The sequence below is a fragment of the Sorex fumeus genome, unplaced genomic scaffold, assembly GCF_029834395.1.
Source record: "Sorex fumeus unplaced genomic scaffold, SorFum_2.1 ptg000098l, whole genome shotgun sequence".
In the NCBI taxonomy this organism is placed as follows: domain Eukaryota; kingdom Metazoa; phylum Chordata; class Mammalia; order Eulipotyphla; family Soricidae; genus Sorex; species Sorex fumeus.
Genome location: NW_026606155.1, coordinates 74,138,217 through 74,151,433, shown reverse-complemented (window position 1 = coordinate 74,151,433; position 13,217 = coordinate 74,138,217). Strand labels below are relative to the sequence as shown.

Genomic DNA, 13,217 nt, shown 5'->3' with positions numbered 1-13,217 from the left:
CTCGGCCTTCCCGGGCCCCGATTCTCAACAGCCCAAACAGTTCCTGCCAATCAGCGGGAAGCGACGCGCGTCCCTGCGGAAGTGACGGCAGTTCCGAGTCGTGTGGGGGCGTTGGGTGCGATGAGGGGAGTGAGACGGGGCTAGCCGTTGTGTGAAGATGGAGGTAGGCATCGGGGCGCCGAGCCGGCTGGCGAGAGAACGCCAGCGCCGCGGTTGAAGCCGAGGCGGGGCAGCTGCCGGGAGCGGGGAGTGCGGGATCATGTCACAATACCGGGGTCCGAGTAGGTGTCCCCGAGGTAACTCCCTGCTGACTTGTCTCCGCGGCTGTCTCTTGCTTTGCAGTTTCCCGGAGGAAATGACAATTACCTGACGATCACCGGGCCCTCGCACCCTTTCCTGTCAGGGGCCGAGGTGAGCGCGGAGGCGGCGGGGCGGCCGGGAGGTGGCCCGGGGTCGGGGGTGGAGGAGACTCAGAGGAAAGTGGCAGCTGCTTCTAGAACCTTTGATTACCGGCGGGGGTGGGGGGTGGGGGCACAGACGCCCCGGATCGGAGGTGGGAAGGGTAGATTCGGAGAAAAGTGGCAGCTGCTTCAAGAACCTGTGATTACCCGGCGGGACCAGGAAGCTGTCGTGATCAGGAAAACGAAAAAGGAAAAAGGATGTCGGAAAGAGCAAGCCGACGTCGGAGGGGTGTCAGGGTTGGAATATTTGTACTTTTCTTTGGGAGCGCGGAGCCCCAGCAGTTTTGTGGGGTTCGCGACTGGGGCCGATGCTTCTGCTAATGAAGTCCGGGGGGGAAGGGAGGAGCCGGCTGAGCAGGGGGTCGCTGGCCGCGTGCTCGTGCTCTCGGACCCAGCTCCCTCGCCTCGGAGGGCCGCGTGGTCTCCTTTAAGTGGCCCGTTGAGCGTTTTCTTTCATGTTCACCGGCTTGGTTTGTTGGTGACAGGGTGACAGCGGCAGGAAAGCCCGAAGGGAATGGTGGAACGCTGGGCCTGGACTGGGCACTTAACCTCTGTAGACCCCAGTTTTCCCAGCGGCCAGCAGCACGTAATAATAGTTCCTTAGCCTGTTGTGGAGTACAAGTAGTAATTAGGGTGGGATCCCTCGGTATTCGGGCGTGGCTTTGGGTTGAAACAGGGACGCAGTGGAGAGATGCCTCATGTCCGTAGGCAAAACAAAGGAGAAGGAAGAGAGAAAAATTAATTCCCGGATTTTGTTTGATTTGGGTTTCGGGGGCCACACTCTGCGGTGCTCAGCATCTGACTGCTGGCTCTGCACTCAGGGATCACTCCTGGTGGTGCTCAAGGGGACTATATGGGGTGCTGGAGATTGAACCCAGGTCCAGCAACCTGATGTACTACATCTCTAATTCCTGGGTCTTTGACAACTTGTGAAGACCTCTACATTCTGCTCCTCTTGAAGATTTTAATTTTTTTTTCAAAAGTGGTATGGACCAATTGTAACTTACTTTTAATGTGTTCCCCTTGGGTCCTCCTTTACTTTGTTGTTTTTGTTTCCATAACCAGAGCACTCAGTTCATGTCACTAAACAGAATTGTGGTTTAGGGGTTACCTACAATACAGCATTATCAGGGGTCGCACTACCAGACAGCCTCACACATCATTAGTTGTGGTGCTCTCTGTGTGTCACAAACTTCAGTTGTGTTGTTTGCACAGTCAGGTGTTTTGTCACTTTTTTTACGGCTCTCTCAGGCCAAGCTTGCCCTGGTGGGCAGTACTGGCATCAAGATCACAGTCTGGGTATGCTTTCCAGGAGGGAGCTTTTGGCACTGAGCCAACCTCAGGATCTTGTGTTACTCTCTTGGGGTTTTGTTTGTTTTGTTTTGGTGCCACACCCAAGGATTTCAGGGATTACTACAGGAATTACTCCTGATGGTTTGCAGGGAACCATATGGGCTGTCAGGGGTCAATTACTCCTCCCGGTGGTGCTCCGGGGAACTATATGGGCTTCAGGGATCAAGCGGCAGGCAAGGCAAACATCCTCCCCACTGTACTGTCACTCTGGTTCTTTGTGTTATTCTCTTAAGCAGGAAACGGTATGAATTAAGTGAGTAGCAAATTCAGAACAATTTAGTTTAGAACTAAAAGCTGTCCAATGCTTTCATTCTCATTGCCATTTTCTTCTGAGTCATATCTCCATGAACTTTATGAAAAGTGGGAGGCCACCCAAGCAATGCTCAGGAGACCCAGGGCTGCGGGTGTCCTGGTTATTCTTGGCTGACATGGTTGATGGTTTAATGCAAGGGTCCTGCAGTGCTCAGGATTCTCCATGGCTGCACCCTGGTAATGTTCCAGGAACCGTTAGCTGGGGATCCAACCAGGTCAGCGGTATGCAAGGCATTCACTTTAACCTCTGTACTATTTTTCTGGCTCCTAATTTTACATATCTATGTGTACATAATGGACACATATATGAGAAGAAATTTATATAAATATATGTATATATTGGGCCTATATATAGCAGTGCTCAGGTCTTATTCCTCACTCTGTACTTGGGAATCACTCCTGGCACAGTACTCAGAACACCATACATGGTACCAGAAATCAAACCTGGATTGGCAGTGTGCAGACCAAGCATCTTACCCACAGTACTAACTCTCCAGCCCTAATCTTTCTAAGGTCTTTTTTTTTTCCTTTTTGGGTCACACCCAGTGATGCTCAGGGATTACTCCTGGCTCTGCACTCAGGAATTACTCCTGGCAGTGCTCGGGGGACCATATGGGATGCTGGGAATCAAACCTGGGTCAGTCGCATGCAAGGCAGATGACCTACCCACTGTGCTATCGCTCCAGCCCCCACCAGCCCTAATCTAATACTCTTAATGGGGGGCCACAGCGCCATGCTCAGGGAACCATATGCTAAGTTGGGGATCGAACCAGGCAAGCGGCCTACCCGCTATTCTATCTCTCCAGCCCCCTGATTTAATATTTAAAGAATTGTAGGGACCAGCAGTGTTGCTCAGCAGTAGAGCATATGCTTGCCTGTGTGAGGCCATCGTTCTTTAAAGTTTTTTTGGTTTTTTTGGGTGGACCCCATCTGGCAATACTTAGGTTATTCCTGGCTCTGCATTAAAGGATTACTCCTGTCCCTGCTCAAGGGATCATATTATTCCTGCCCTTTAGGCTCAACTTTTAAAAGTTCCATTTGGCCTGGGGCCCCCTGGGCACCGCCAGGAGTAACTCCTGAGTGCATGAGCCAGGAGTAACCCCTGTGCATTGCCGGGTGACCCAAAAAGCAAAAAAAAAAAAAAAAAAAATCCATTTGGCCTAAGGCCCTTTCACTGTTTACAGTTCATTATAAGTTTAGCTTACTTTCATGTATGTGTGGTTTTTGTCTTTCTGTGAGCCACTCCTAATATAATTTAGCATAATGTTTTATTTAGAATAAAATATTCTATTTTTAAGTAGAGTAATCGTAGTATTTTTGTTGTTGTGGGGCCACACATTGCATTACTAAAGGTATTCATAGGGTTCTAGGGATGAAATGGAGTGCCTTCACAGTGCCGAGTGCAAGGTATGTATGTGTTCTCTTACTTGAGCCACAATCCTTGACCTTTGAATTTTGTTTGGAGAAAAATAGTTATCCACTAATTTTTAAGAATAGAAAAGCTGGGGCTGGAGTGATAATAGAGTGGGTAGGGTGTTTGCCTTGCACGCGGCCAACCTGGTTTCGATACCCAGCATCTCATAAGGTTCCCCAAGTACTTCCAGGAGTAATTCCTGAGTGCAAAGCCAGGAGTAACCCCTGTGCATCTCCAGGTATGACCCAAAAAGAAAAAAAAAAATAGAAAAGCTGGGAAAAAAACAGGAAAATTGGGCTAGAAACAACAGCCTGCAGCTCATGCTTTGTGTGTAGTAGATCCAGGTTTAATTCCCCAGCACTGACAGGAACAATCCTAGAGTAATAAGCTCAGAGTAGTCCCTGAGCATCACAGATTGTGGCCCCAAAAACCAAAAGGTGGGGGAAAGGACTGAAGAGAGATAGTACATTCCAGTAGGGCACTGCTTTTCATATTGTTTGATCTGGTAGACATTGTATGGTCCTCCAAGCACTGCCAGGATTAATCACCGAGCTCAGAGCCAGTAGTAAGCCCTGAGCACTGCCAGGCAAATGCTTTTCCCTTTGTACAATCTTTCCAGTCAAAGCTCAGATTGTTTTATTGTTGCTCTTGTTTGAGCAAAATGAAATTTACTTAGAGAAACATGAAAGGGGAGAGAGAAGAGAGACAAGAGTTGTGTTTAAAAAGAAAAACCAGGCTTCTCCAGAGAGGAGAAAGGCTTCAAAATTCCTTTTGTTGTTGTTGTTTGTCTTTTTGGGTGACACACAGTGATGCTCCGGAGTTACTCCTGTTTCTGCACGCAGGAATTACTCCTGGCGGTGCTCGGGGGACCATATGAGGATGCCAGGAATCAAACCAGGGTTGGCCACTTGCAAAGCAAATGCTCTTCCCACTGTACTATGGTCCGGCCCCTGTTTTTAATTTTTTATTTTGTTTTGGGGCCACACCTCGAAGTGCTGGTGGGGGGGGGGATGCAGTGCCAGGAATCAGACCAGAGTGCCAGGGTTGGCTATGTGCAAAGCAAGCATTTTACCTGCTACACTATTTCATCTGCCCAAATCCAGAAATAATAATGAAGAAGCAGCTGTGAGAAGGTTGTTGTACCTTACCTTATTTCTGTTTTCTTCTTTGTCCAAGCCATTCATTTTTACTCTCACATGTGCTATAATTTTAGTTTCATTTTATATTTAAGATTTGGTTAATTAGTAGCTTAAGTAAACTCAAATAGATACTCATTATTTGTTTTATCCATAATCTCACAAATCATTTGTGGAAATAAAAGAGATTTAGAGCAAATTGCTGTGTTTATTATAGCATAGTGATTTATCCTTCTATACTCCTGATCATTGTCAATCTTTTACTGGGTTTTACTTAAAGGAGTAAATTGATATCTTCCACTGAATAAATTAGTATATAAGTAACATATGAAAGCCTGAACTGGAAAGCTGGTTCTACGTTCCTTGAGTGGCGCAAAGTAAGAATGCCTTCTTAATCCAATGTAGTGGAATCTCTACATGCCTGTATTTTTAGTGTGGTCTGCTAGAGCACTCCAGGTGGCTTATGAGGGGAAGTACTTTGTAGAACACTGTTCTCCTGTTATGACTATAAATTTTTATTCTTTTTCAGTTCTCAGTAATCGCCTGGGCTGAGTTGCTTTTATTTGTTGTCTTAAGCTAGAAAAGATAGACATCTTTTTGCTTTGTCAAAATAATCTGCATCTTTTTTTAAAAGAACGGAAAACTACTGTAATACTAATATTAAACTAGTATAATGCTTTCCATTATCCCTATTCCTGTCCCTGTAACGTGAGAATTTGGTATTAGGGTTGTGATACTGGGGATGGAGCCAGGATTGGTCCCTTTCAAGACAAGTTCCTTACTACCTCTGAGGCTCAAGAATATATTATTCTTGGTTGCTGGACTCCAAGGAATGTATTGGGTCTCTAACCAGTTGCTCCAAGTCATTATGCAAGAAAATTAGTTTTCTTGCATAATGACTTGATCAGAGCAAGATTAGAAATATAATGTATTTGGGAACTGTTAGAGAACCAGTTTGCCTTTTGGATGTTCTCGTTCTCTCTCTCTCTCTCTCTCTCTCTCTCTCTCTCTCTCTCTTTCTCTCTTTCTCTCTTTCTCTCTTTCTCTCTTTCTCCCTTCCGCTCCCCTTCTCTCTTTACTCTCCCTCCCCCCTCTGCCACACTCATGGTAATGCTCAGGGGTTACTCCTGGTTATCTAGTTGTCGGGAATTATTCCTAGTGGTATATGGGGGACTATATGGGATGCATGTAATTGGATTTGGGTCAGCCACTTGCAAGGCAGACTTCCTACCTGCTCTTCTCCCATCCTGGATGGATCTCTTATGAAGGTTCCCCCCCTCCCATTAATTACCCTTGATACTTTGGGGGGTTTGTTTGATGATGCCGTACAAATGGGAATCTTTTTTATCATTGATGTAATGACTTTTTTTTTCTTTTTGGGTCACACCCGGCAATGCTCAGGGGTTACTCCTGGCTCTTCACTCAGGAATTACCCCTGGTGGTGCTCAGGGGACCGTATGGGAAGCTGGGAATCGAACCCGGGTCGGCTGTGTGCAAGGCAAACACCCTATCCACTGTGCTATTGCTCCAGCCCCGATGTAATGACTTTAAATGAAGAGGAGATAGGAAAGTCCAGGTGCATATATTTTAGAGAAGGATAAGGTTCTCATGCATTATCTAGAAATCTGCTTCTGAGGAATGTGTAGTAATAGACAAAGTATAAGTTATCTAGTTGTCAGTGAAGTTTTGTGGTCTAACAACAGTATAGGTATAGTTACTATGATGTAACTGATATCAGGAGATTAACGAGATTTTATTCATAAATAGGCTAGAAGAGCTATGTTGATTCATCAGAATGATAATTATACTCGTTTAGGCTAAGATGGTAAAGGTAGAAAAGAAAATAGGGGGCTGGAGCAATAGTACAACAAGTTGGGCACTTGTATGCAACCAACCTGATTTGATCCTTGACACCACATATGGCCTCCTAAGTCCCACTAGGAGTGATCCTTGTGTAAACTAGGAGTAAGCCTTGATCATCACTGGGTATGTTCCAAAAACAAAAAGAGAAAAGATAGGGGCTGGAGAGATAGCACAGGGGGTAGTGCATTTGCCTTGCACATGGCCAACCCAGGTTCAATCCCCAGCATCCCATATTCCCATATGGTCCCCCAAGCACCGCCAGGAATGATTCCTGAGTGCGGAGCAGGAGGAACCCCTGAGCATCACTGGGTGTGACCCAAAAAAGCAAAAAAAAAAAAAAAAGCAAAAGGAAAGAAGAAATTTAAAAGAGAAAAGATAAAATGAAAACTGAAGCTTGGCAGCCTTATATATACTATATCACAAAGGGTGTAATGAAGAAGTAAGGCTTTTGGTTCCCTTTTTTTTTTTTTTTTTTTTTTTAATTTTTGTGCTGGAGCGATAGCACAGCGGGTAGGGCGTTCGCCTTACAAGCGGCCAACATGGCCGACCCGAGTTCGATTCCTCCACCCCTCTCGGAGAGCCCGGCAAGCTACCGAGAGTATTCGATATGCCAGACACAGTAACAACAAAGTCTCCAATGGAGACGTTACTGGGCCCGCTCGAGCAAATCGACGATCAACGGGAGGGCCTTTAATTTTTGTGCTACACCTGGCTGTACAGGCTTACTGCTGGCTCTGTGCTCAGGGATCATTCCTGGCAGTGCGCAAGGAACCATATGTGTTGCTGGGCGTTAAGCCAGTTCAGCCACATGCAAGATCAGTTTTGCCTTACCCCAATACCATCTCTGTGATCCCAAGATGTTTTTGTTTTTTGTTTTTTTAAACATTTTTTAAATTTATTTACTTTTTTGGGGGGGGGTCACACCCAGTGATGCTCAGGGGTTACTCCTGGCTTTATACTCAGGAATTACTCCAGGCGATGCTCGAGGAACCATATGGGATGCTGGGGATCAAACCCAGGTCAGCCATGTGCAAGGCAGATACCCTACCCACTGTACTATTGCTTCAGCCCCAGAAGTTTGTTTTTTTGGTTTTGTTTTTGTATTAAATGTTGTATTATTTTATTTTTATAAAGTTGTTCACAATAGTTCATTCAAACACCAATTCCACCACTGAGCACCTTTCCACTACAATAAGAGGAAAGTGTGTGAAAATTCTTGTATTTCTTCCTGGAGCCATTTTAGCCCTTGTATAAGAGATTACAAACATATATGTTAAGCCCAAACAAATGTGTGCTACTTTTGGTACATCAGTGGGCTAGAGTGTAAGAGGTCACGCAGCCACATTTACAGCCATGCATTCAGGACATTTTGTGTTGTTCTCTTTTGGGAGCTTTATTTCATAGTCTCTGGATCTTGGCCATAGATGAGATTATATGGCACTGGGGGCAGTTTGTGGGTGTGACTGCCAAGCTACTGGAAAACTGAGGAGCTGGGAAGAGGCCCAGTCCTGTTCCAAGTGAGCGTGAAGATCTGTCACGTGTTCTGCATACCTGGGTTTCTCTGCAGGTTCCCCTGTAGGTGAGGCTTGTCAGAGCCTGTGGAGAGCAGCCTTGAGCATAGCTGTGCAGTTGGGTTCTGCCAGAAGTGTGTTTTTAAAATCAAATTAGTGCTAACACATATATAACAAAGAATCTAATCCAGGCTGAAAAGAGAATTTCAGAATTACACCGAGAATTTCTAGTACTCAGCCATATTCTTTGCTCAGCAGTGTGTTACTCCTCTTCTGCACTAATTCTCGTTCTCTTTTCCCTTCTACAGACATTCCATACACCAAGCTTAGGTGATGAAGAATTTGAAATCCCACCTATCTCCTTGGATTCTGATCCCTCACTGGCTGTCTCAGATGTCGTTGGCCACTTTGATGACCTGGCTGACCCATCCTCCTCTCAGGATGGCAGCTTTTCAGCCCAATATGGGGTCCAGACATTGGACATGCCAGTGGGCATGACTCATAGCTTGATGGAGCAGAGCGGAGGTCTCCTGAGTGGGGGCTTGACCATGGTAAGGGGCAAGACGTTATCAGAGTTACCTAAGCAAATGGGAATAGTGTTAAGGGTGACAAAGATGATTCTCTACTTACTAGTGTACTAGAGCATTGCTTGTTTCTCATTTCTTGTGACTAACTTTCCCTGAATAAATGAGGTTTATCATTTGAAGAAACTTCAGTTGAAAAAAAAAAGATTTAAAATGATTAAATGAGCAGTGTTAAAATTGAAATAAAAATTGTTTATTGTGATTGGGGAGGTTTATTGGGATTTTTTTCCCTCTTCAATTATGGCCTTCACATCCTAGGATTCAAATGGAAGTGTGACAGCTGGCACATGAAGACATGTAATGAAAGACAACCAAATTAAGTATAGATTATTGTAAATCTACGCATTGGGCTTTCAGCACATGTCAGTAACAAATCTCCACACATATGATGCCAAATATCTTTTAATATTGACCTTATTTACTGAGGACCTATGTAATTTAAGTTTGAAAGCCATTATTTGGGGAGGGTCAGGAAAATTTTCTTTACTCTGATCTTGCTGTTAAGAGTACTATCTGGGTAATCAGGGGATTTATAATCTGTCCTGGAATTGGGGAAATGGTATTTTTATGCTTAGGGTTTTTTTAATTCATCCTTCTGTATCTCTTCAGGACTTGGACCATTCTATAGGAACTCAATATAGTGCCAACCCACCAGTTACAATTGATGTACCAATGACAGATATGACATCTGGCTTGATGGGGCATAGCCAGTTGACCACCATTGATCAGTCAGAACTGAGTTCTCAGCTAGGTTTGAGCTTGGGGGGTGGCACCATCCTGCCACCTGCACAATCACCTGAGGATCGTCTTTCAACCACTCCTTCACCTACAAGTTCACTTCATGAGGATGGTGTTGAGGAGTTCCAAAGGAGGGTGAGGCATTCCCTGCCAAATCAGATCTGCTGTTAGATTCTAGAATAAAACTCTTGGCATAGACAGTGTCTTTATACCTGCTCTTCCATCTCATACTTTTTGGGTATGAGATCTAACCTGTCAATTTAAATTTTCTAATGCTCCTCCTAATCTCTTTATCTTTTTCTTTTTTCACGGGGGCGGGAGGGGTGCAGGGCTGGGCCATATGTGGTGGTGCTAAGGGGCTGCTCTGGCTCTGGAACTTACCTAGCCCATCTGCATACAGAATAGTTGTTCAGCCCATGGCACCATCTCTCCAGCTTCCCAGTCCTTATTGTGGGGTTTGTTTAGGGCCACACGCGGTGGTATTCAGGGGCAACTCCTGGCTTTGTGTGGTGCTCAAGGGACCATGCGGTATAAGGGACAGAACTTTGGCCTTCTACATAAAAGCATGTGCTTAGCCCATTGAGCTATCTTTCTACCCATTTTCCCCCGTTCCCATCTATTCTTAGTGGTCCTCACATACTTTACTCTCTTAATTCTATTGCTTTCATTTTAGCATTTCTGAAAATTCCATCCATGTAGCTACCTTTCCTCATGTATTTCCTTAGAGTTCTCTTCAGTGGTCTTTTCTTCTCTTTGTAATTTTCTTTTCTCTCCTACAGCAACTTCCCAGCCAGAAGACAGTTGTGGTGGAAGCAGGGAAAAAGCAAAAGGCCCCAAAGAAGAGAAAAAAGAAAGATCCTAATGAACCTCAGAAACCAGTTTCAGCATATGCTTTATTCTTTCGTGATACTCAGGCCGCAATCAAGGGACAGAATCCCAATGCCACTTTTGGGGAAGTTTCAAAAATTGTGGCCTCCATGTGGGACAGTCTAGGAGAAGAGCAAAAACAGGTGAGCAAATAATGACAAGCTAGTGGATAGTGATTGTTTTTCAGAAGGGTTTTGTTTGGTTAGGTTTGGGGCCTCACTTGGTAGTGCTCAGTGCTTACTCTTAGTGCTAAGCTCAGGGATCATTTCTGGTGGGCTCCGGGAACCATATGGGTGCCAGGATCAAACCTGGGTTCCCATGAGCAAGGCAAATGCCTACACACTGTACTATCTGGCCCCCTTTTCAGAAGTTTTTAAAGAAAGGGAATTAAAAACTAGGACGTTTTCTCCTAACTTTCTTACATGTTTCTAATATTAGTTTTGTGTTAATGGCATTAACAGGTCATCTTATCTTTCTTAGGAGGTACAGCAATAGATTAAGCTCAGCACATCCATCTTTAAAAAAAAAAAGAAAAAAAACCAAGGGCCAGAACAATAGTATAACAGATAGGGCTTTTGCCTTGCACACAGCTGACCCAGGTTCAATTCCCAGCATCCCATATGGTCCCCTGAGCACTGCCAGGAGTAATTTCTGAGTGCAAAGCCAGGAGTAACCTCTGTGCATCGCCGGGTAAGACCCAAAGAGCAAGGAAAAAAAAAATCAGGCTGATGAGATTTCTCAAGGAGTCAAATGCATGCTTTGCATATGGTAGGCCCAATTTGATCCTGGGCATGGCCTGATCCCTGAGCACCACCAGGAATAACCTCAGACCACTACAAGGTGTGGCCCCAAAAAACTTGAAGCTGGGGGTGTGGCTCAGGGGTAGAGCTCATAGCATGTCTAAGGCTCTTGGTATGATCCCTGGCACATCAGAAAATCAAATATACAGAATTTAATTTTGAAAAATTTATATTTTGGGTCTGTACAATATGTGTGTGTATGCATGTATAATACAGCAGGTAGGGCACTTGCCTTGCATGTGGCCAACCCTTGTTTCATCCTCAGTATCCCATATGGTTCCCTGAGCACCATCAGAAGTGGTTCCTGAGTGCAGAACCAGGAATAGCCCCTGAGCATCTCCAGGTGACCCAAAAGTCAAAAAAAAAATTTGTTTTTAATTTTTGACTATTAGGACACACCCAGCTGTGTTCAGGTGTACTGCTTGCTCTGCATTCAGGGATCACAATTGGAGGGATTGGGGCACCATATGTGATGCTGGGGACTGAATGCAAGGCCAGTGCTCCACCTGCATACTATTGCTGCGACCCCAATTTAAATTTTTTGGGTGGATGGTCACTCCTAGCTGGTCTCACTCAGGTCTCCTGCTTGCAAAGCATGATCTCCAGCCCATCGAGTTCTTTCTCCAACAGAAAGAGATTTCCCCTGTCCCGAGATTTCTTTTGTTTTGGGGTGACACCCAGTGGTGCTCAGGCTGATTCCTAGTATTGCTTAGGGTCTTGGGAATTTGAACCAGTCAGCCACACGTCAGGAAAATGCCTTATTTCTTGTTCTAAGCCTAGTTTTCCTCCCTACATGTAAAATAAGGTTATGCTGTGGTTGACTCTTAGGATCTACCATGTTTAGGTTTAGCATTTAAGTTTTTTTCATTTGCTTATGTGTACATTTGTAATGTACACTGTTTTGTTTTTGTTTTTTTAGAAGGTATGACTAGATAGGAAATGGTAGTTGGGGTCTGAGTGATTGTACAGCAGGTAAGACACCTGCCGTGTACATGGATGACCCATGTTCGATCCCCGACACTTCATATGGTTTTCTGAATCCCACTAGGAGCCCTGAGCTCCTCTGAGTATGACCAAAAAGAGAAAAAGAAAAATTGTGTTGACTGGCTGGCTTTCAGGTGTACAGTGAGCTTAAGAATCTTACCATGGGTTGGGGCTCGAGCAATCGCATAGTGGGTAGGGCGTTTGCCTTGCACGCGGCCGACCCAGGTTCGATTCCTAGCATCCCATATGGTCCCCTGAGCACCGCCAGGGGTAATTCCTGAGTGCAGAGCCAGGAGTAACCCCTGTGCATTGCCGGGTGTGACTCAAAAAGCAAAAAAAAAAAAAGAATCTTAACCATGGGACTGGAGCGGTAGTACAGCAGGTAGGGCATTTGCCTGGCACATGGCCAACCTGGGTTCAATTCTCAGCACTCCCTGAGCACTGCCAGGAGTAATTCCTGAGTGCAGAGCCAGGAGTAACCCCTGAGCATCGCTGGGTGTGACCCAAAAAGCAAAAAAAAAAAAAAAAAACCATGGAGGCTATTTTGATTGTTAACTTTCAGAAGTGCATTATTCATAAAAGGGAATTGTCATTCATTGATGAACAATATTTTTAAAGAGTCTCTTTTTCATGCAGGTATATAAGAGGAAAACTGAAGCTGCCAAGAAAGAGTATTTGAAGGCTCTGGCAGCTTATAAAGACAATCAAGAGTGTCAGGTAAGGTTCAGAGAAGTGGATATTTAAATCAATAAGATGGTCTAAGGGACAGGAATATAGCTCAGCTAGCTAGAATATTTCTGGATTCATTCACTGGCATTGCAAAACCAAAACCAAAACTTTTCAGAGGGACCAGGGTATTATGATTCAGGTGGTGCCCTGCTATACCTCCTCTACTTCCCCAGCACTTTTGGGTATTGCCTCACAGCAAAAATAAATTTTTCTAAGATATTTCTAGCTGGTTATTAACAGTGATAAGTAAATATCTACCCCGAACCTACAGGATCTATTAATCCTTAGTTGTATTATCAGTTTAAAACTAATTTCTATAATAAACTTTGCTAAATAGAACTTAACCGTAGCCAGAATAGCATATGCTATTGTTCCTTTTTCTTTTCCAATCTATGATGTATCTTTTCTTATGAGGTATTTATTCTAAGGGAGAAAGCAAATCTCCCAGTAAGATGGTTTGGTTTG

At 44.6% G+C, this 13,217-nt stretch overlaps 1 protein-coding gene across 1 annotated transcript in view; it reads left to right on the top strand.

Annotated features, from left to right (window-relative positions):
* The first annotated feature begins 50 nt into the window (after nucleotides 1-50).
* The window catches only part of TOX4 (TOX high mobility group box family member 4), a 17,975-nt gene continuing 4,808 nt past the window's right edge, over nucleotides 51-13,217 (top strand). Inside the window, exons 1-6 of the mRNA XM_056133480.1 lie at nucleotides 51-163; nucleotides 343-411; nucleotides 8,359-8,601; nucleotides 9,244-9,507; nucleotides 10,152-10,382; nucleotides 12,660-12,740. Of these exons, the coding sequence (XP_055989455.1) occupies nucleotides 158-163; nucleotides 343-411; nucleotides 8,359-8,601; nucleotides 9,244-9,507; nucleotides 10,152-10,382; nucleotides 12,660-12,740 (894 nt within the window). The 5' untranslated portion in view covers nucleotides 51-157. The remainder of the gene's footprint in view (nucleotides 164-342; nucleotides 412-8,358; nucleotides 8,602-9,243; nucleotides 9,508-10,151; nucleotides 10,383-12,659; nucleotides 12,741-13,217) is intronic.